The sequence below is a fragment of the Piliocolobus tephrosceles genome, chromosome 1 (genome assembly GCF_002776525.5).
Source record: "Piliocolobus tephrosceles isolate RC106 chromosome 1, ASM277652v3, whole genome shotgun sequence".
Taxonomy (NCBI): Eukaryota; Metazoa; Chordata; class Mammalia; order Primates; family Cercopithecidae; genus Piliocolobus; species Piliocolobus tephrosceles.
Genome location: NC_045434.1, coordinates 72,540,574 through 72,561,046, shown reverse-complemented (window position 1 = coordinate 72,561,046; position 20,473 = coordinate 72,540,574). Strand labels below are relative to the sequence as shown.

Genomic DNA, 20,473 nt, shown 5'->3' with positions numbered 1-20,473 from the left:
TATTGTTTTCTAACACGGAATGGGCTCCACTATTTAGTTGTCCTCTGGCCTTGGGCAAGCTGCATAATGTTTCCCAAGTTCAGGTTTCTCATCTGTACAAGGGGATATTAAATGCCTACCTTATATTGTTACATGAAGTAAATGAGATGGCATGGTACAACTCCATTATTGTTTGAACCTTCATGTAATATAAACCACGTTAGTTTATTCCTAAACATTCCCTCTCACCTTTTACCAGCTCTCAACATTGGATCAGGACTTTTGTATTCATATTAAAGAGCATTTGTATTAAAGCAAACAAAGGATATATGTTACCTTAATAGGTTAAAAATTATTGAAAATTAAATAGCAAATGCTTCATGGAAGGTAAATGGTTTACTCAGAATAAAAACGGAGATAGATAACCCTGCTGTTTAAGAATCTAAACATTCAAAATTATTTAAACTCTGAAGGTAATAATGAGTCTTTCTAATTTATCAAGATGATGACTGTATTTTTAACTGTTCTAGCCCTTAATCATGTTCTAATTAACAATGCCATTGCATTAAACACATGCTTTTTCTCACTAAGGATGGTGAGTCATTTAGGTTTAACACACAATATTGAAATACTGGTGCTTTTCCTTTAACATTAATATCTTACTCCATTAAAGAAGGAATTAGCAACAATTCACTGAGAAACAATTTTTATTAATATTGCTTTAGAAATATAAATGTTTTTATTTATCATTTTGATTAAAGGTTACCTAGCCATAATATGGACTATTTATGGACATTAAACATCTTGGCATTCAGTTAACTCATCAGCTGCAGTGTATTATATCAGATACTATTCATTTAAAGTCAAAATTTACATTAGCTTTCTAAAGGATTCATGTTACATTAATTGGGATGATTCAACATTGACAGTTGTTTCACTTTTCTTAACTTATAAGTGCAATAACCAAATGACAAGGAGTGGTGAGTTTCAGAAGAAAATGTAAAACTCACTTCAATGGTTTGCATTTTATTTTGGATATTTAAAAATGTATCTTTCATTATTGAGTTTTAATATATGCTAGGCATTTTGCTAAGAGATTAACAAATATCTCATTTAGTGTTCATAATAACTTAATGTAATATGTCCTATTGTTTTTCTCATTTTACTAATGTAAAAGGTCAATTTAGACACTCCAAGCTATTTTCTCTAGGTTATTCTTTAAGTAGGTGTCAGAGCAGGGCTGACCTACCATGGGTCTGAGTCCAAGTCTGACTCAAAACTACTATTCTATATTTTCTCAATATTTTTCCACCTAAACAGTGCCTAAAGCAAATGATTTTTCATGAGTTCTACTGTAATCCCATTTAAAAGCTAAAACACTGATTTTTGCTTTATATATAGGAAGTGTGAATGAAGACAATGTAATTCAAGAGCAGTCCACCCAACAACTCAATAGAATCATTTTATTTGTGGCTCAAAACTTCATGGGATGTAATTCATTTGCCTTTGGGTAAATTGATTCCTCTATTCGTGTAACTAACATGGAAATGATTTCTGAGCCCCACTCAGGGCAAAACATGGTGCTGGACTCCCTAAAAGTTACAAAGAGGAAGGAGACACTGTCCCTCTTGTCAGGGACCCTACCATCTAGTAAGGTAGAAAAGACATAAATGATAAGTATTATACAACCAATGTTAAATTTCCATACAGTTGGTATGAATGAGTTCAAGAGGGTCCTGTTTTACTTCTGTTCCCCCTAAAAGGCCTAATCAAGATGCCCCTACCTATAGAGTGCAGAATGTAGCTCGATTTATTAAAAGCACCATGTTAAGTGCAACCAAGTGGTGTGAAACAACTGCCTCTATCAAACTGAATTAATAGTTTTTCCTCTTAGAATTTTTCCTGTTCCAGCTCCTAAAAAAAGATTTAAAAAAGGATTATTGATTGACTTGTCCCATTGTAAAGTATGCACCTGCTGTGAAACGAAGCCATGGAGAAAAAAAAAAAAAAGTTGAATAATTTAACTTTTTATTTGTAAAGATAATCAGGGTTTTTCTGATTACATCTTAACTTCATAAATGTTAAATAACCTATCAGCATCTAGTTGTTGTAAATTATGAAAAGGAGCATTGCAAGGAATATTAACCAACGAAATCCTTGTTCTTTAGTGAACAAGAAAATGTGTTATGGCAGCTTGTCATTGTGCGACTGGTAACTTTGACACCAAATAACAAAACTGCCATTTGCACTTAGGGTAAATTGGTTCACCTGAGCTTCCACTGCTCCTCTTGCTCTGACATAAATTTATGAACTCGGGAACTAACCAAGTCGTGTGGCTTCCCAGCTGACTTTAACAAATATGCCCATTTCATTTCATTTAGTCATCAGAATACCAGGGGGCTCAGTCGTTTCAGACTCATTGCAGATGGTATAGGGTTTGTAGGAACACAAGAGACTTTCATGTCACAGTCCTGTAAATTATGACAGTGGAGGGGGCTCTCTTTCCTAATGCATGTCAGTGTTTGACGTGTTCACGGCTTAGAGGAGCATTTTCTGTTTCAGCACCTCATAGGTATATGTAAAGGACATTTATTTCTGATTAACGAATAGGTGAAAAATACATTTTCTATGCTCATAGTTTGGCTAGCCATGTTTAAATCTGGATTAAGATTATGTTTTATATTTGACATGCGGTAGAAGCACAGTTTTGTTCCCTCATCCCCTGGGAGTCCTGTCGTTTTTACAACAAAAGTTTCTTCTTGAAGGATGCAAGGCCTGGAAGCAGAACAGTAGGTACAGACTGAAGACATAAAGTAAAACAACCTCAGATGAATTCGAGGGAATGCCACTCCAAATTACTGCTAAGAATGAATAATACAATACTTTCATAGGAATGCAATTTGATCGTATCCAAGTACACATAAAAAATAAAACCAGATAACAAAATAGTGTTACAAAGACATTAACTTGAATGAATGTAACATTTATTTGTAGTTGGAATAGCAACTTTATTTGAAAGATAGATTCAAAAGTGTTTGAGGGCACATGAAAACAGTGCCATAGTTGTTTTTTGTTCTGTATTTCATTTTGTTCCATTTTGTTTTGTAGAGATGTTGACCATTTATTAAGTACTTTCTATGTTATGAGAATATATTAAAAGGCTTACAGTTATTTTCTAATTTAATCCTCACAACTCTCTATGAGGTAGCTATTAGTACCATCATTTTACACATGAAGAGACAACATTCATAGAGGTTAGTTAATTTGGCAGTGGTCGCTTGGGAAATAAGGGCAGAAGAAGGATTTGATCTGTCTGACACCACTCTGTGGTTTGTCTAGTTCAACAAGAATGATGGCATGTTTTTTATGAATGTGTGTTTGTCAAACTTTTCTGTGAGAACTGTCCTAGGAAAAAAGAAGACAGGATGAACATGCAATCCCAGGTGGTCCGAAGTCAGAGCCTGAAGCAATCATCATTAGCTTGCAATTTCTTTAATGTCTTGCTTTTTATCTTAAAAATTCATGTAAATTTGCCATTGTATTCTAGTGTTTGTCTTCATCCAAAAAAATAATATATTATACGATTTATCATTTGGGAAAACATTTTCTACTAATCTCATTGGCTAAAGAGTGATAACACTGTTATATTTCAGGATATTAGGAAGATCTGAAGAAAACTAAGCCCAATAACAGGTTCAAGGTTCCAGCAATTCTTCCCCTCTTCATTTTATCATAAATATGTGGGTTCACCGCGAGGCAGAGGTTTCAGTGAACCAAGATCGCGCCACTGCACTCCAGCCTGGTGACAGAGCAAGACTTCATCTCAAAAGAAAAACAAAAAAACCCTGTGCTTTCAAACAACAGCTTTTATTACTCCCTGCTTTACTGCTATGGCAGGGTAATAATAGGGAGAAATGCCCAAAATGTGATATGGAACGCTTTGTCATTCCAGGATACTCTGGATGGAAATTTCCATAAGCATATCTTCCTGCTGAAGGTCAAATTGCAAACTGAGAGGGTCCCCAATTCCTTCTTCAATCTCTCTTACTACCTCAAGCAACACGCTCCAAAAAATATTTTTTGCAGAGAGGAAGAAGAAGCCTGATTACATTACTCTTTATTTTACCTCTGGCACAGCACTTAAATTTTTCTCATCCATTAATGAACTGAGTCTCAGATGGTCTCTATAATCAATTCTCCTTATCCAACTCTCAAATTTCATTTTAATTATTACAGTCTTGTTGAGTAAAAACTGCCAATTTTGTCATGGAGTGGTGAATTAGGCCTGGAAGAATAGCCTTTAAATAGGCCTCTTACGTGTATTCACCATACCGGTAAAGAGAAAAAGTTATTTTTTAGGCATTTAATTTTTGTTATGCATCTTTTCCTGTTTCTTTATGGAGAAAAATAGTATAGAACTCTTTATTACGTGAAACTAAGTGGAAGTGTCATGGGTCAGGCCAACTTTTCATCCCATGTCTAGGGTAGAAAACGCACACTGAGTTCATTTTAAAGCAATAGCGAGAGACTAAAATTACATTGTCCTTTGGTTACAGTATGAACAGTTATACTTGTTCAGCACATTGGCACATCAGCATAAACATTTTCTTCTGTCCTACAGCTGGTTCATTCTGAGGTGACTATTACAGAGTCTTCAACTCTACAATTGGCTAGCAAAAGTTCTAATCATTCACCATACATGTAATTTTCTAATCTTGAACTTTTAGAAAGAAAAACTCACACCCGATTTTAGTGAACAAAGAAACGGGATTCTGCTGGTTCCCCTTCCTCAAACAGGGAAATATGTGTTTCCCAAATTTTCCACATCAAAGCGATATTCCAAAAAGAGATACAGTAAGTCCTTAATGTCATTGATAGGTTCTTGGAAACTTCAACTTTGAGTGAAAAGATGTATAAGGAAACCAATTTTAGCTTAGGCTACTTGACATAAGCAAGATTTAAGTTGCAAAGCACGTTTCTGGTCACGAAAACATCACCAAAATGAACATCATCAAAGAAAGACCAAAACACTTCTAATATTAAACTGAAATAAATATGAGCTATACATACATTTAAGAAAGATTAACAGAAACAAGATCATTTTTAACCTAAGTTTTGGCAAATCAGCGAGTGACAACCGCCATAGGAATAAATGTTTTTGAGCAGAAATTAGAAGAAACTCCCCTTACCACCATGCATTAGTAAAAAGCAATCACAAATAGGGCAAGCTCACGGAAGGCTTTTGTACAGCATTGTTTATTATTATGCATCTATATGATAGTAACACACTTAATGAATCTTTACTTTACAACTATTCATTCATTCATTCATTTTCTGACACACTTTTTCCAGTTCAGGGTAGGGGTGGCCAGGGCCTAACCAGGCAGCTCAAGACCATTCCGTCACGGGGAACAAACGCACACAACACCCACACTCACTCAGACTAGGACCATTCAGACACACCAATTAATTTAATGAGAACATCTTTAGGATATGGGAAAAAACCAGAGTACTCATAAAAAACTCACGCAGACATGGGGAGAACATGTAAATTTCACACAGACAGTGGCTGTAGCTGGGAATCAATTTTTTTCCTCATCAATATTAATGAAACAATGTTGAATGAAACAACATTATTTGAGGACCTACAGTACTATGATTGTTCCTGTATTTGAATATACTTTGATATGAGCCCATAAATCTTCAGGGCAGGTGTATTTCAGGTTGGAATACTTGGTCTGCAGAACTTTAAATTTCTACCTATAATATGCTTGTTCCATCAGTAATGATTCTTACTTATCCATCATTTGTTTCCTTGCTTTGGAACAGTCTCCAAGAATGACTCTGCCTTACTGTACATGTTTTCTCAAACCTATCTTGTCATTTTTCCCCCAGGTGTCCTACTCTAAGATTCCATTATCAAGGAAAAGCATAAGTATAGTGATATAAGTGTTGCTGTCAGATGGGCCTAAGTTCAAGTCCTAGCTTCTCCAATTAATCAGTGTGCAATCTGAAACAAGTTTTTTAACCTATCTGAGTTTTAGTTTTCTCATCTTAAAAAACAGTAGTATTTATCATGCAGTATTGTCTTAAGGGTTCGTTCATTCATTCAATCAACTAACATTTATTGAGCTGCTACTTTGTGCTAAAGTCTAGGCAGTGGAACCACACTGGAGAAAACAAAGTACTAATTTATACAGTTGACATTCTAGTAGTATTAAATGAGATAGTGCATGCTGCCTGGCATAACAGAGGGATGCAATAAAATGACTCTTCATGTTCGTACTACTTCTGCAGGCGTTGTAAAGACTTTCAAACTGGTTTCCCTATGTCTTGTCTCTCATGTTTTTAAGCCACTATTCACTTCCCAACAGTGCTATCATTCTAAAATATAGATAGACTCTCATTTTCTTGTTTATACCTGCAAAGTCTCCTTGTTGCTGATTATATATAAAGCCCAAATTTCTCAAAGAAATAATTGATGAAATTTAGTAGTCACTTGAGTTTGGGAGTGAAGAAGGCAGGATCCGCTCTAAAAGTCTTACTCTAAGATTTCCATCCTAGGAAAATGGGAAGATGGTATTATGACTTACCAAAAGAGGAAACCTAGGAAAAAGAACAGGCTTGGGAGTGGAAAATATAGCTAGTTCTGTTTAAGACTTGTTGAGATTATAGGCTCTGAGGAATATCCATGTAGAAATGCCTAGTAGGCTGTTAAAAATACAAAGCTGTAATACAGGAAAGATAGAAAGCTAGAAATAAGAGTTTAGGAATCAATGATAGAATGTTAGTAGTTTAAGCTACTAGAATAAAGGTACCAGATAGTTTAGCCATGATGCTCTAAATTTAAAATAAACATTCTCAGTCTAGGTTGCCAAATTTTACGTGATCTAGCACCTTTCCTGAGGAAGCAATTGATCAGTACTTCTGAAGATGATCAATATCTCCTTCAGACACCTCTTTTTCATCTATCCTACACAAAATACGGAGCATCTTTGGTTTGTACCAGTCCTTCCACTTGGTAAATATAGAGGCCACATCTATAAAAAGCAAAACCACATTTCATTCCTTAGACTTCATCTCTCTTAGGTCATTGAGTCCTGTGCTTTCTCAGTAATGTTATCTGTAGATTCCACTGTTTCTAGAGTAAAGATAGACTTATGTAGGTACTACAAAAGTAAGTAACTAAACTCATAAATGTTAAAAACTCTCAGATCAAGGAGAAAATGTAATAGGAAATTCCATTATATTCTTCATTCAAAACTCATATCCTGTCCTTGAAAAAGTATGCCTGTTGTTCATAACCAAATAAAACTTAACAAGCATTTAATTATGTAAATAGATTTTGATGAGGCTAAACTGACAAGACCTACTTTCTTTAGGAAGGAATGGTGAAAAATGGCAATGATTGAACCCAAATTTTCTATGTATTTAGGGCCATAAGTCTTACTGACAGTGAACTGTCCTGGCCCAATAATTAATGCACTGGGAATTCTCTAGGTAGACCATGATTTGATATTTTATGGGCTGTTATGTCAAGGATCCATATCAGATAGGAGGCATACACAATGCTCGACAGAAAAATTATTGTCACAAGCAAAATCAGTGTTGTTTTTTATGAACTTTAAAAGTAAGTAAGCCTAGAAAAAATATACGACAACATAATTGCCTTATATGTTTTAAGTGAAATGTGCCTTCATTTTTATTTGCCAATAGAGTATATCTTTAAATAGAAATATTACACTTTTAAAAATAGATTATGCGATTATGCACATTTCTTACTTTTGGAATACACAGTCTAATATTTCCCAACTTAACTTTTATGCAGCTTTTAATTGCTATATTAAGAAGTATTTATTTTTCAATTACAACTTTTTTTTTTTTTTTTTTTTGAGATGGAGTCTCACTCTGTCACCCAGGCTAGAGTACAATGTCACCATCTCAGCTCACTGCAACCTCTGCCTCCTGGGTTCAAGCGATTCTCCTGCCTCAGCCTCCCAAGTAGCTAGGATTACAAGCACACACCACCATGACCGGCTAATTTCTGTATTTTTAGTATAGACAGGGTTTCACCATGTTGGCCAGGATGGTCTCGATGTCCTGACATCATGATCTGTCCGCCTCGGCCTCCTAAAGTGCTGGGATTACAGGCACGAGCCACCATGCCTGGCCTCAATTACAAAATTTTAAATAGACATTATTTTTAAGAGACAAACATTTGTTGCCCATTCTGTATTTTTTTATATATATATACATATAATTTGTTTATGTTCTCTCTCTCTCTCTTAAAGGGATTCTCATCCCCAAAATTCCTGTGGAGTACAATGTCTTACTCAATGATGGAAGTGTAACACCTCTGGCCTTCTCCATTGGTCATCACCAATCCACCCTTCTGGAAAATTTGGCTCCATTCACACAGTATGAGATAAGGATACAAGCATGTCAAAATGGTGAAAGTTTTTCAGACATTTGCCCTGGGTGTTTACGAAAAAGTATTTCACTAAAAAATGTCATTAAAAAGGAATAGATTCTCAGTCCAAATACAAAGACTAACTTTTCATTTCTTATTTGTAGTGGACTGTTTACCCAGAAAAATCACAGTCTGGCATCGAGTGAAGCATTATGCATTTCTGCACATTAAATCATGAATATTTAAATATATTAAAATGGTGGTTTGCAAAGTCTTGTTTTATAAGGCCCTTTGAAAGAAAAACACCTAGCTCACATAAAGGAGTCTCTGGTAATATAAAACACAAATGAGTATTCCAAAAATTTCACAGAAAATATATTTACCTTGGCTTTATTTAAATTTTATCCAGGAGGAGGAAGTGAGAAGTTATTTAAAAGTTGAATTATACCCAAATGAATCGTGCATATTTTATAGTGCTTCCTTGAACCCTACTTCATGTATACAAACTATCACCTTGTGTTTCATGGTTTAGGCTGTGGTCAGTGAAATTTTCATGTATCTGTGTTGTGTTAAGGAAAAGCCTCCCCCATTTCCTTTATCTCTCCAAATGGATAAATAGCTAAACATAAACTGAGATTTAGGACGGGAGAACAGGGAATCAAGAGAGGTATACATTATTTTATTTATCTCTTTTAAAGTAAGTATAAACATTAACAGATATGGATATATTATATAATATATGTGTATATCATATGTAACATGATATATGTGATGTCATCATACGTGTTATATAACATATAATATAAAGTATGTAACTCACCTTAATATACAAAACATTTTGCTTCACCTTAAAGAAATTTATCAGACTTGATGTGCAGTTAAAACTCCTGTATTGAATGTCCTTAGGAATTTCTCTTTTCACATAGTGCTAGTTCTCATGGAGTTGGTTAGAATTATGAGTCTGCAATTTTGCTATGCTGAACTCATCAGAAATTGCTAGTCGGTTTGTCCACTTTTCTCTAAAAAATAGACCATGGCATTTTTGTTTGAGGGATATTGCTTTCTCTGATCTGTCTTCACCTGATAAACATGAAAATAATTTTAAATGAATGTTTTATTGATTTAAGTGCAAGTCAACATCTGCATCTCCGTGTCCCTGAAACTGTGCAATGGAGGTACAATATCCTTCAAATAAATTGTTTGATTCTTGTGTGTTTGAATAATGTCCATAAGTTTAAAATATTGGCAAAATAAAATATTATTAAAAGCATACAAGATGTATAGGCCACACAAACACTTGTGAAATTCAAGTGCATTATCACTTTCTGGTTAGAATGACTACAATAAATAGAGAAACTTGAGCTCAGACAAGAATATGCCTTATTGTTTATGTCTGTGTAAATATGTGGCTAATTAATGGGTTTTCCAGAAATGATTCTCTATTTAAATGTTCACATCCCATAATCTGAAACACATGTACAAGTATATATGCAAAAGCACAGGTAAAAGTAATTTTCATGATATCAGTACCCTTCTATATGAATATATAGCTCTTTTCCTTGCTTGAAAAATTACTGAAGACCTCAATTTATTTTCAAGGAAGTTGTGGAGTTAGCAGTAGGATGTTTGTCAAAACACCTGAAGCAGCCCCGATGGATCTTAATTCTCCTGTTCTTAAGGCACTGGGATCAGCTTGCATACAGATTAAATGGATGCCGCCTGAAAAACCAAATGGAATCATCATCAACTACTTTGTTTACAGGTAAGATTGGCTGTTACTATTATTTTTAGTTATTTAAGAATGTGTAATGCTCCAACACGGCAGAATCAAGTGCGTTTTATATTTCAATAAGAGCATGAATGGGAATTCATGTTTTGTTTTTGCGGGTTTTTTGTTTGTTTGGTTTGTTTGTTTGTAGCACCTAACAGTGGGGACTAAGACTGGTGCTCAAACTTTTACAAATTAACCAAGGAAAAAAGTCATAACTACCATATAACATTTTGGATAGAGATCTGTTTGAAAACTGAGACCTTATAACCCACATAGACTTATATTTAGTGATGGGACAGAACAGCCCTCTAAAGCAGAGGTTCCTAACCCCCAGGCCACAGAGTCCGTGGCCCATTAGGAACCAGGCCACACAGCAGGTGAGTGACCGGTGAGCAAGCATTACCACCTGAGCTTCACCTCCTGTCAGATTAGTGGTGGTATTAGTTTCTCATAGAAGTGCAAACCCTATTGTGAACTGCGCATGTGGAGGATCTAGGTTGTGCCTTCCTTGTCAGAAACTAATGCCTGATGATCTGAGGTGGAATAATTTCATCCTGAAACCATACCCTCTAACTGCACCACACCAGTGTGTGGAAAAATTGTCTTCCACAAAACCAGTCCCTGGTGCCAAAAAGGTTAGGGACCACTGCTTGACCAAGAAAACATAGTCTTTCCAGAGAGGAAACCAGAAACAAGACAAGAATTCTAATATTTCTCATTACTTATTATGTAGAGATTTAAAAGGTTTTTCTCCTCCTCCAAAGATGGTGCTTTTCATAAGCAGAAAAAGGGATTCTCCTCTCCAGTTTTCCTTCTGTCATTAAATTAATAAGCCTCCACTCCACTGGTTAGATGGCGTTATAGCAGCTTGTTCCATCATGTGCAGAATTTATTGAGTGTACCTACCTAAAATAAAGAAAAGAGGGAATAGGGAAGAGAGGGAGAGAAAGATTGAGGAAAGAGAGAGAGACAAAGAGAGATTGGGAGAGAGAGAGAAAATAGTGGAAGAGAGAGATAGACCATGAACATTTTGGTTTGAAGGATATTTTGCTCTAGTCTTCACCTGATCAACATGAACATTGCTTTAAATTAATGTATTATTTAAATAAATAATGAATGAGAAGGAGAAGGAGCAGGCAAAGGAGGAGCATGAGGGAGAGATGTAGGTAGGGTGAGAAGAAGAGATTAAATAGAGAAAGTGAGAGGGAGGTGAGTAGAAAGTACAATGCAAAGAGCCAATGGGGCAAATAACCTGTCAACTGATGGCTTGCTACTTAAGACAGAAAACACAATCATTGGTAGACATACAGGATGTGCAGATTGAAAAACCCAATCCCATTCTGAAAGCAATGTATTTCCTTTGAGTGTACAAAGCAGAACACCTTTCTTCTCAGACCCTCATACCCCGCACCTCTTCAACATCCTTTATTAGTGTCTCCAGCAGCCTCAGACCTTCCCTTGTTTGGTCCTCTGCCCTGGAAACTTAGTGAAACTTACTTAGGCTTCTCTTGTAACTGTAGATATTGAAATCCTTTGATTCAGATCAGTCTTCAGTGATGAGCTAAGGGCTTATAGAAAAAATTACAAAAGGAAAAAATATTATTGCATTTCTGGTTATGTAAATGACATTACCAAAAATGAGCAAGCCACATTTCTTCTCAGCAAACATTAATATGAAGAATAATATTTCTGATTCAAATACACATGAACACGTAAAAGTGGCTAATGTGAATTTACATTTTACACTAAGCACATTAGTGCAGGCTCTAAAATGCCCACCCTCTTGAAATAGTTTTCTTTCATCTACTTAATGATAATTGAATGAGAAAAGCACATCAAATTCCTATTCAGAATAAACGGAAATAAAGTATCTGTTATAGACCAGGACGTGGCTTCACTCTGTTAGTTTTGTAAATAAAGGTCCTGATTACAGTGACTATTCCATGGCAGCTATAGAGAGGGAAAACAGGAAATATAATGCAGAAAGCCGCTTCAATGAAAAATACTGTAAATTGAATTTGACAGCGTTTGATGGCATCTGATTATTCTAGTCACAGCCAAACAATGATATAAAGAGTAATATGAAACAGAATGTGTTACTGCCTAGCAGACTCAAAAGCAATAAACCTTCCTCCAATGTGACACAATCACTTCACAATCATAATTGTAGCCTGTTTGATACCTCTGAGTACAGCAGAAGGGCACTGACTGACATAGATACATTTTGTTTTTTATTTAAAGTGAAATGAAAATGGTGCACTGGGGCTCCAGATACAATCGTTATATTCACCTACATAGGCATGAATCACTTGGCAGTTATTTCAGCTGAAGTTTAAATGTGCTTAGACAACAACAATATCAAATTTTTCTTAGATAGCTGCAAAAAAAAACCCCAGAAATTTGTAAGGACAGAAATAGAATGGAGACACATCGTTCTTTTTCATTCTGAGACTACACAGAGTCCTTTATATAGTTATAGCCACCAGCCTGCAGTATTTCTGAGGAGGTTATGGCATGTAATTTCAGCTTCATCATTGGCCTTCTCTTTCTTCTATCAGCACCAAAGGAAGTACATTTAGTTCAAACCAAAGATGGGGTTTGGCCTATGCAGATATTTTTATTAACTTGCAGGAAGCCCACTTGTAAATCTCATTTGAAAATGTTTGCCACTCTTTTCTCACCAAGCCCCTGAATCATTTTATCTTCTGTAACTGTCCTTTATTGTTTAAATATTTCCTCTAGATATTATCCTATTAAAAATATCTGACTTAATAAAGACAGAAGATGTTTATGACTTCAAAAACAAAACAAAGTAACCTAGTAAGAACAAGCTGTTGATATGATTCCCTCTGCTTAGTTTATCTGTTAATTTAAGCTATTTTGTTGACTATATATAAGTTACAACAAAATATTTGCTACAGAAAATTTTGTAAAGAATAGAGACAAACATTTAAGTTAGTGTTTTGCAATCTGTTTGTTGACCACATATAGACAAGACTATCTTGGACATCTGCTTCCTCCTCTCAATAAGTTTCGCTTGCATAATAGTGATTCTTCAGTATTCCCCCTTTATTTTATATCTGTAATCTTGCAAGTGGCAAAAATCTCATCACTTCCATCTACAAAATCCATCAAATACATTAAATTGAGACTTTACGAAACATGTAATAAAATAATATCCTCCCATTAGGAGCTTTAATTTTAACAGAAACCAAATTTCATGGGGTTTATTATTCTCATGAGCTTTCTCTTTAAATAAAAAAAAAGATTTGATCAATGTACATTGAAGGACAAAACTATATACAAACACCCTGTAAACACTGTGCAAATAGAAACAAATGATGGCACTTCCTTCTGAGTATTTAGTAATATTTTAAAGGATAAAATCTGAAATAGTTTTGAAGACTGTATGATATGAAAAGGTTTTCAAAGTAGGAAAGTGAAAACAATTTATAAAATGGATAATTAAGCTGATTGAGTTAACTAAGAAAAGACGAGCATTGAATCAAAGGCAAAGGAATTTTGATGTAATTCAATTTGTATTGGGTGGAAAGATGGATATAGATATGAATATCTATATAGATAGATACAGATAGACAGAAGACAGACATCCATCTGTCCATACATGTACATATCTACTGAGAGACACAAAGATCTATGAGACCTAAGCCCTTTCACCAATGATCTTCACTACAGTGGGAGATAGAAGACAAGCTAAATAAACAAACAAAAGCATAAAATATATATTGGAAAAAAAGAAATATTTACCAGAAAATTTAGAGAAGAATTCTCTGTCTACAATATTCATGGAACACTTCATCAAGTTGATGCTATTGAGACTAGGCCTTATAAAATAAAGATTTAATGACTATTTAAATTGTAAGAGAAATACATTTGTTGGAAAAAATATTTTAACAGTAGAGAAGATTACCAAGGTTATTATTCATTCTTATGATTTACTCATGGCATACATAATTTTCACTAATAGAAGTAACATGATTAATTTTAATATATTAACATTAATGTTTTCTATTTGTATTTTCTTCTTCATAAAAAGAATTATATTGTCCATATTGTTCTGCACACATACACACCTAATTTCTTTTAATGACTCATCAATATTCTGTTATATGGATGTGTATCATATATTATTTAGCCAGTACCCTGGTGATGGCAAGATAGGTGATTTTCAAGTTTTCGTTATCACAGCAATTCTCTAATAAATATTCTTACAGTAAGTATACAGAGAATTATTCTTAGTACTAGAAGTACTGGGTCAACTTTTTGTGCATTTAAAATTGTTGAGTATTCCTAAGTTGTCTTCCAAATATTTTATGTAAGACTTTATAATTCTGAAAACTTTTAATACAGGGTCAATCTTCCAAATCTGTCAGCTCAATATTTTAACTGGTACATTTTTGTTGTTTTAATTCAAGTTTTGATCATTATAGTAAGATTGTTCATTTACTTAAAATATTTATCTTCTATTTGGGAGAGGTGTGTATAATATATTATAAATTCTTAGACTAATTTTCTACTGGATTATTTCTTATTGTCTATATTCTTTCCACATTAAAGAAAGTCTCCCTTTGGTGATCATATTAAAAATAACACATTAATTATTTCTTCCAGCACTTTTATGGCTCTACTCCTTATTTCTAAATATAGAATTAATATTGTTATAGGAAATTACATAAGAATTCATTTTCTTATAAAATGCTAACTAGTTCATCAACATTATTTCATAATCCACTGATTTGAAGTGTCACTCATACAAAATTCCCATGTGCATCGGGTTCATTTTAGGACTTTTATTCTGTTTTACTTGTGGTAAATAGGGATTTTAACAAGCAGGGCCTGATGGTGAAGACATCATAAGTGAATAAAATAAATAGAATAAGAAAAATTTCCAACACGTAAGCATAGGATTCAAGGAATGGTCAGGTTTGACTGGAGTCATTGCTATTAGTAGGGGACAATTAGAAGATCAGCTTAATGATAGATTTTGGATCTAAGGAGTTTAGGTTTTTTATTCAGAGGCAAAGTGAGCTGCTAAAGGTTTAGGGGGTAAATAGAGAAGCAGTGTAATATAGTGGAAAGAATGTGGCATTTGTAATCAGAAAATATGACTTTCAGGGCCTGGCTCTAACACTTACTAGTTATGTGACCTTAGGCAAATCACTGTGTTCCCTAATTTTCCATTTTTATGTGAAGAGAAGATAGTGAATATAAAAAATAATCAACCTCTTGGAATTCTGTAAGAATTAAAGGAAATAATATAATAATATGTGTGAAATTACTGTTAAATATGAAGCATGATAAAAATAGAAAGTTATCCTAGATATGTTGTCCAAAGCCATGCTTTAGAAAGATAAATCTATCTGGCAGTTGTAGATGTACATTTAAAGTCAAGGAAAGAGGTTCATGGTTATAAAAGTAGCGGCTTGCATAACAGCATGCCTGGTAGGATTCTGCTTTCCTTTAAATATACAGTATATTTTTTACATGTATATGTATATCAAAAATGTCTGGAATATTAAACACCAAAACAGTGCTAGCAGTGCTTATCTCCAAATATTAGGCTATCAATGATTCTTTTAAATACTTCTACTTTTGTTCATCTGTGTTTTCTTATTAATTTTTATAATCAATATATCATATGGTCTACTAAAGACAAAATAATAAATTTTGTGAGCCCAGATGCAAATCTATCATCACTCTCTTTCCAATTTTCCTATTTCCTTCTTCATGTGAACATCACCATCACTTTCTGTAATAATCAAAGTCTGATCAAGAAAGAGGAACTACACTACTTACTTTAACAGAAGGAATTTAATATAAATAATTAGTAAGAAGTTATAAATTTTTTAACTAGGTAACTAAAAGCATAAAAAGAGAACTCTAAGATATCATGGAGGTAACAACTACAGGAAACAACTAACACCTTTAGAACTGAGGGAACAAAGGGGAGTTGTTAGAATTATTAAAATGTAAATACATAGAGGAGGTTGCCTATGAAGCTGGGACTCAGACAGTTGAGGAGGGGCACCTGCCACTGGTGCAGTTGTCTGGAGGAGGAAGCGTGAAATTAAGTTGGTTTTCCAAATGGTGGAAAAACTGCATACTGCAATCACCTGCTCCCAAGGTACTTCTTTACTGCAACACAAAAACAGCCTAATACAGAAAATTGATACCAGAAGTAGGGTGTTGCTATAAAGATACCTGAAAATGTGGAAGTGACTTTGGAGCTGGGTAAAGGGCAGGGGTTGAAAGAATTGGGAGGGCTCAGAAGAAGACAGGGAGGTGAGGAAAAATTTGGAACTACTTGGAGACTGGTTAAATAGTTCTCACCAAAATGCTGATAGAAATATGGACAGTGAAGACCCAGCTAATGAGATTTGAGATGCAAATAATTAAGAACTAGAGTAAAGGTCACCCTTGTTATGCCCTAGCAAAGAACTAGGCTCCATTATATCCATGCCCCAGGGATTTGTGAAAGTGAGAACTTGAGAGTAATAACCTAGGGTACTGGTGGAAGATATTTCTAAACAACAAAGCAGCATTCAAGACTTTGTCTGGCTGTTTCTAACAGCCTAAAATCAGATAGGGAGCAAAGGAATGATTCAAAGGTGGAACTTTTATGTAAAAGGGGAACAGAGAGCAAAAGTTCACAAAAGTTGCAGCCTGGCCCTGTGGTGGAGACAGAATCCAAGCAGACTGTGGAGTGACCACTTTCAAGAGAGACTAGCATGACTATAAGGTAGCCAAGTGTTAATATCCAAGATAATAGGGAAAAGGCCTAGAAGGCATTTCAGAGATCTTACAGGCAGCCCCTCTCAACATAGGCCCAGAGGCCTAGGAGAAAAGAATGGTTTTGAGGGCCAGGCCCAGAGCCCTGCTGCCCTGTGTAGGTTTGGGAACTGTTCCCAAACCTGACTTCTGTTGCTGCAGCTGCAGCTCAAAGGGCCTCAGATACATTGCAGGTAGGTGCTGTGTAGTGTTAAGTTAGCAGATGCATAGAATGCAGGCATGAAGGAGACCTTGGCAACTTCCCCCTAGATTTCAGAGGATATATGAGAAAGCCTGGGTGCCCAGGCAGAAGCCTGCCACAGGGGTGAAGCCCTTACAGAGAAACTCTACTAGGGTAGTGCAGAGGGCAAGTGTGGTGTTGGAGCCACCATACAGAGTCTCCATCAGGGCACTGTCTGATGGAGCTGTTGGAAGGGGGCCACTTCTCTCTAGGTCCCAGAAACCATGGACAGCTTGAATCCTGAAAAAAGCCGTAGGCATTCAACTCCAATGTGTGAGAGCAGCCACAGGGGCTGCATTCTGCAAAACCACAGGGGTGAAGCTACCCAAACCCTTAGGAGCCTAGTGCTTGCAGCAGTGTGTCCTGGAGTGGGACATGGAGTTAACAGAGATTATTTTGGAGCTTTAAGGTTTAATGTCTTCATACCAGGTCTCAGACTTGTTTCAGCCAATTTCTCCCTTTTGCAATGAGAATGTTTACCCAATACCTGTGCCCACATTGTATCTTGGAAGTAAATAACTTGTTTTGATTTCACAGACTTATAGATGAAAGGAGATGAGTCTCCAGATGAGAGTTTGGACTTGGTACTTGAGACTTTGGACTTTTGAGTTAATGCTGTAATCAGTTAAAACTTTGGGGAACTATTGGGAAGACATGATTTCATTTTGAAATGTGAGAAAGAGATGAGATTTGGGAGGCCAGTGGTGGAATAATACAGTTTGTATGTTTTTCCTCTCTAAATCTCATGCTAAAAACAGATTCCCAATGTCACAGATGGGGCCTAGTGGGAGGTGATTGCATAATAGGGTCAGATCCCTTATGAATGGTTTAGCACCATGCCCTTGGTGATAAGTGAGTTCTTGCTCAGTTTGTCCATGGGAGATCTGGTTGTTTAAATGTCTAGGACTTTCCCCCTCTCCCACCCACCTCTTTCTTGCTCCTGTTCTCTGCACCTGATGCATTTGCTCTTTCTTCACCTTCCATCATGATTGTAAGCTTCCCGAGTCTCATAAACAGATGCTAGCATCATGCTTTCTGTACACCCTGCAGAACTGTGAGCCAGTTAAATCCCTATTCTTTAAAAAGTAGCCTACCTCAAGAATTTTTGTAGCAATGCAAAGGTAGCCTAATATAAATTAGAAAAAAAGAGATAGCAGATAGAAGGATATGATAACTCTTATTTAAGAGAAAAGCAAGGAAAAGACTTTCTAGAAAAAGTGATATGGGGCTAGAATTTTAAAAGATGTTGTAGTTAGCTTATAGAAAAAAGGAGAGGCTGGGTGCGGTGGCTCATGCCTGTAATCCCAGAACTTTGGGAGGCTGAGGTGGGCAGATCACGAGGTCAGGAGATCGAAACCATCCTGGTTAACACGGAGAAACCCTACTGAAAAGTACAAATATTTAGCCAGATGTGGTGGCGGGCACCTGTAGTCCCAGCTACTCAGGAGGCTGAGACAGGTGAATGGCATGAACCCCAGTGGCAGAGCTTGCAATGAGCCAAGATTGTGCCACTGCACTCCAGCCTGGGTGATAGAGCAAGAATCTGTCTCAAAAAAAAAAAAAAAAAAAAATGGAGAATAAGCAAGAAGATGGGGAAGGGTATTGCCAGAGAAGTAGCAGATACCAAAGCCATGGAACTATGAAATACAATAGAATATAAGAAACTATAGTCAAGCATTTGATGATGACTAAAGTATAACATGGGACTAGAAATTGCAGAAAGGTAAGTCCTTTTGAGAATCAGCAGATTAAGGATAAGCATAGGCCATTTTACATGGTAAATCTCTAAAGAATTTTTAAAAGGACTAAGTCTTAAAATTTTTGAAAGGTTTGTGATGTCTCTTCCCTCAGCAACAGAATGTCTACTCACACCAAAACTTGATGATTCAACATTCACAAAGCATTTTGTAAATCACCTGTGTTTCCATTTGTCCTCTCAGCAATCTAGTTCAGATCTGCATTTATTCTTATATAAACTGTTGCGATGACCTCCTTGTTCAATGCCAGATGCCCATCATCTCCAAGATAACTTCATTCAGATCGTGCATTACATTTTACCCAATGATTTTTATGTTTTAATTTTTATAAGAATTTTCAGAGGTTTGTTGTACACTATGAGGTTGTTAACTCCTTTTTGCAAAATGAAATAGAAACTAGAGGACACAGACAGGCAAGTTCACCCAAGGTCATTGAACTTAGTGGCAGAGCCAGGACCTCCAACCTATCTCCTCTGACTACAGATGTTTCTGATTATCTATTTAAACTCAGAATATTTTTAATATTCTTCATGGAATGGGGCTGGCAGTTTCATAACCTTAAAATTGTTGTAGTGCATTGGGTTCTAGGATTTTGTTTCAATTGCTTTTGAAAATAAGCAGTGACAATTGCTGGAGGGGAGAGAAGGAATAAGGAGCTCCTAAAAACATTGTACATTGAGACCACAGAAGTGTGAATGCCTTTAAAAATATATGGTTCCTAGTTTTTATACTTATTTTTGTTTTCCTCTTAGTGTTAGGCAACATTACACTAACTCTAGTTGGAAAAATACATTCCTGAAGTATCTTCCAAATGAGCTTGAGCAAAGAATAACCACTTGGCTATTCAGAGAGAACTGAAAATGTGATTTCTCTAAACACAGGCTACTCAGGAGGAAACACTTCCAGTTAAATGAACAGGTGATGCCTAAATCTTAAATAGATTAGGAATAATTGTGGTCTACTCAACCACTTCTGCTCAAAACATATTCAGACATAAAGAGATTCTGTTTTTTAGCAGTGCAAATGGGACATTTACCTGTCCATGATATTAATTAATTTTGGCCGGGCGCGGTGGCTCAAGCCTGTAATCCCAGCACTTTGGGAGGCCGAGACGGGCGGATCACGAGGTCAGGAGATCAAGACCATCCTGGCTAACACGGTGAAACCCTGTCTCTACTAAAAATATAAAAAACTAGCCGGGTGAGGTGGCGGCGCCTGTAGTCCCAGCTACTCGGGAGGCTGAGGCAGGAGAATAGCGTAAACCCGGGAGGCGGAGCTTGCAGTGAGCTGAGATCCGGCCACTGCACTCCAGCCTGGGTGACAGAGCGAGACTCCGCCTCAAAAAAAAAAAAAAACGTATTCAGACATAAAGAGATTCTGTTTTTTAGCAGTGCAAATGGGACATTTACCTGTCCACGATATTAATTTTTCAAGAATTCAATAGTGATAAGAAATACTTAACCAGGCCGCACCTTTAAATTATTTTGGTGGATAAACTTGAGACCAACAAAATACTCAATCTTTTA

At 35.9% G+C, this 20,473-nt stretch overlaps 1 protein-coding gene across 1 annotated transcript in view; it reads left to right on the top strand.

The window, feature by feature from the left end:
- USH2A (usherin) overlaps positions 1 to 20,473 on the top strand; it is a 798,346-nt gene that overhangs the window by 673,302 nt on the left and 104,571 nt on the right. The window contains exons 58-59 of the mRNA XM_023203737.1: positions 8,271 to 8,429; positions 9,989 to 10,151. Of these exons, the coding sequence (XP_023059505.1) occupies positions 8,271 to 8,429; positions 9,989 to 10,151 (322 nt within the window). The remainder of the gene's footprint in view (positions 1 to 8,270; positions 8,430 to 9,988; positions 10,152 to 20,473) is intronic.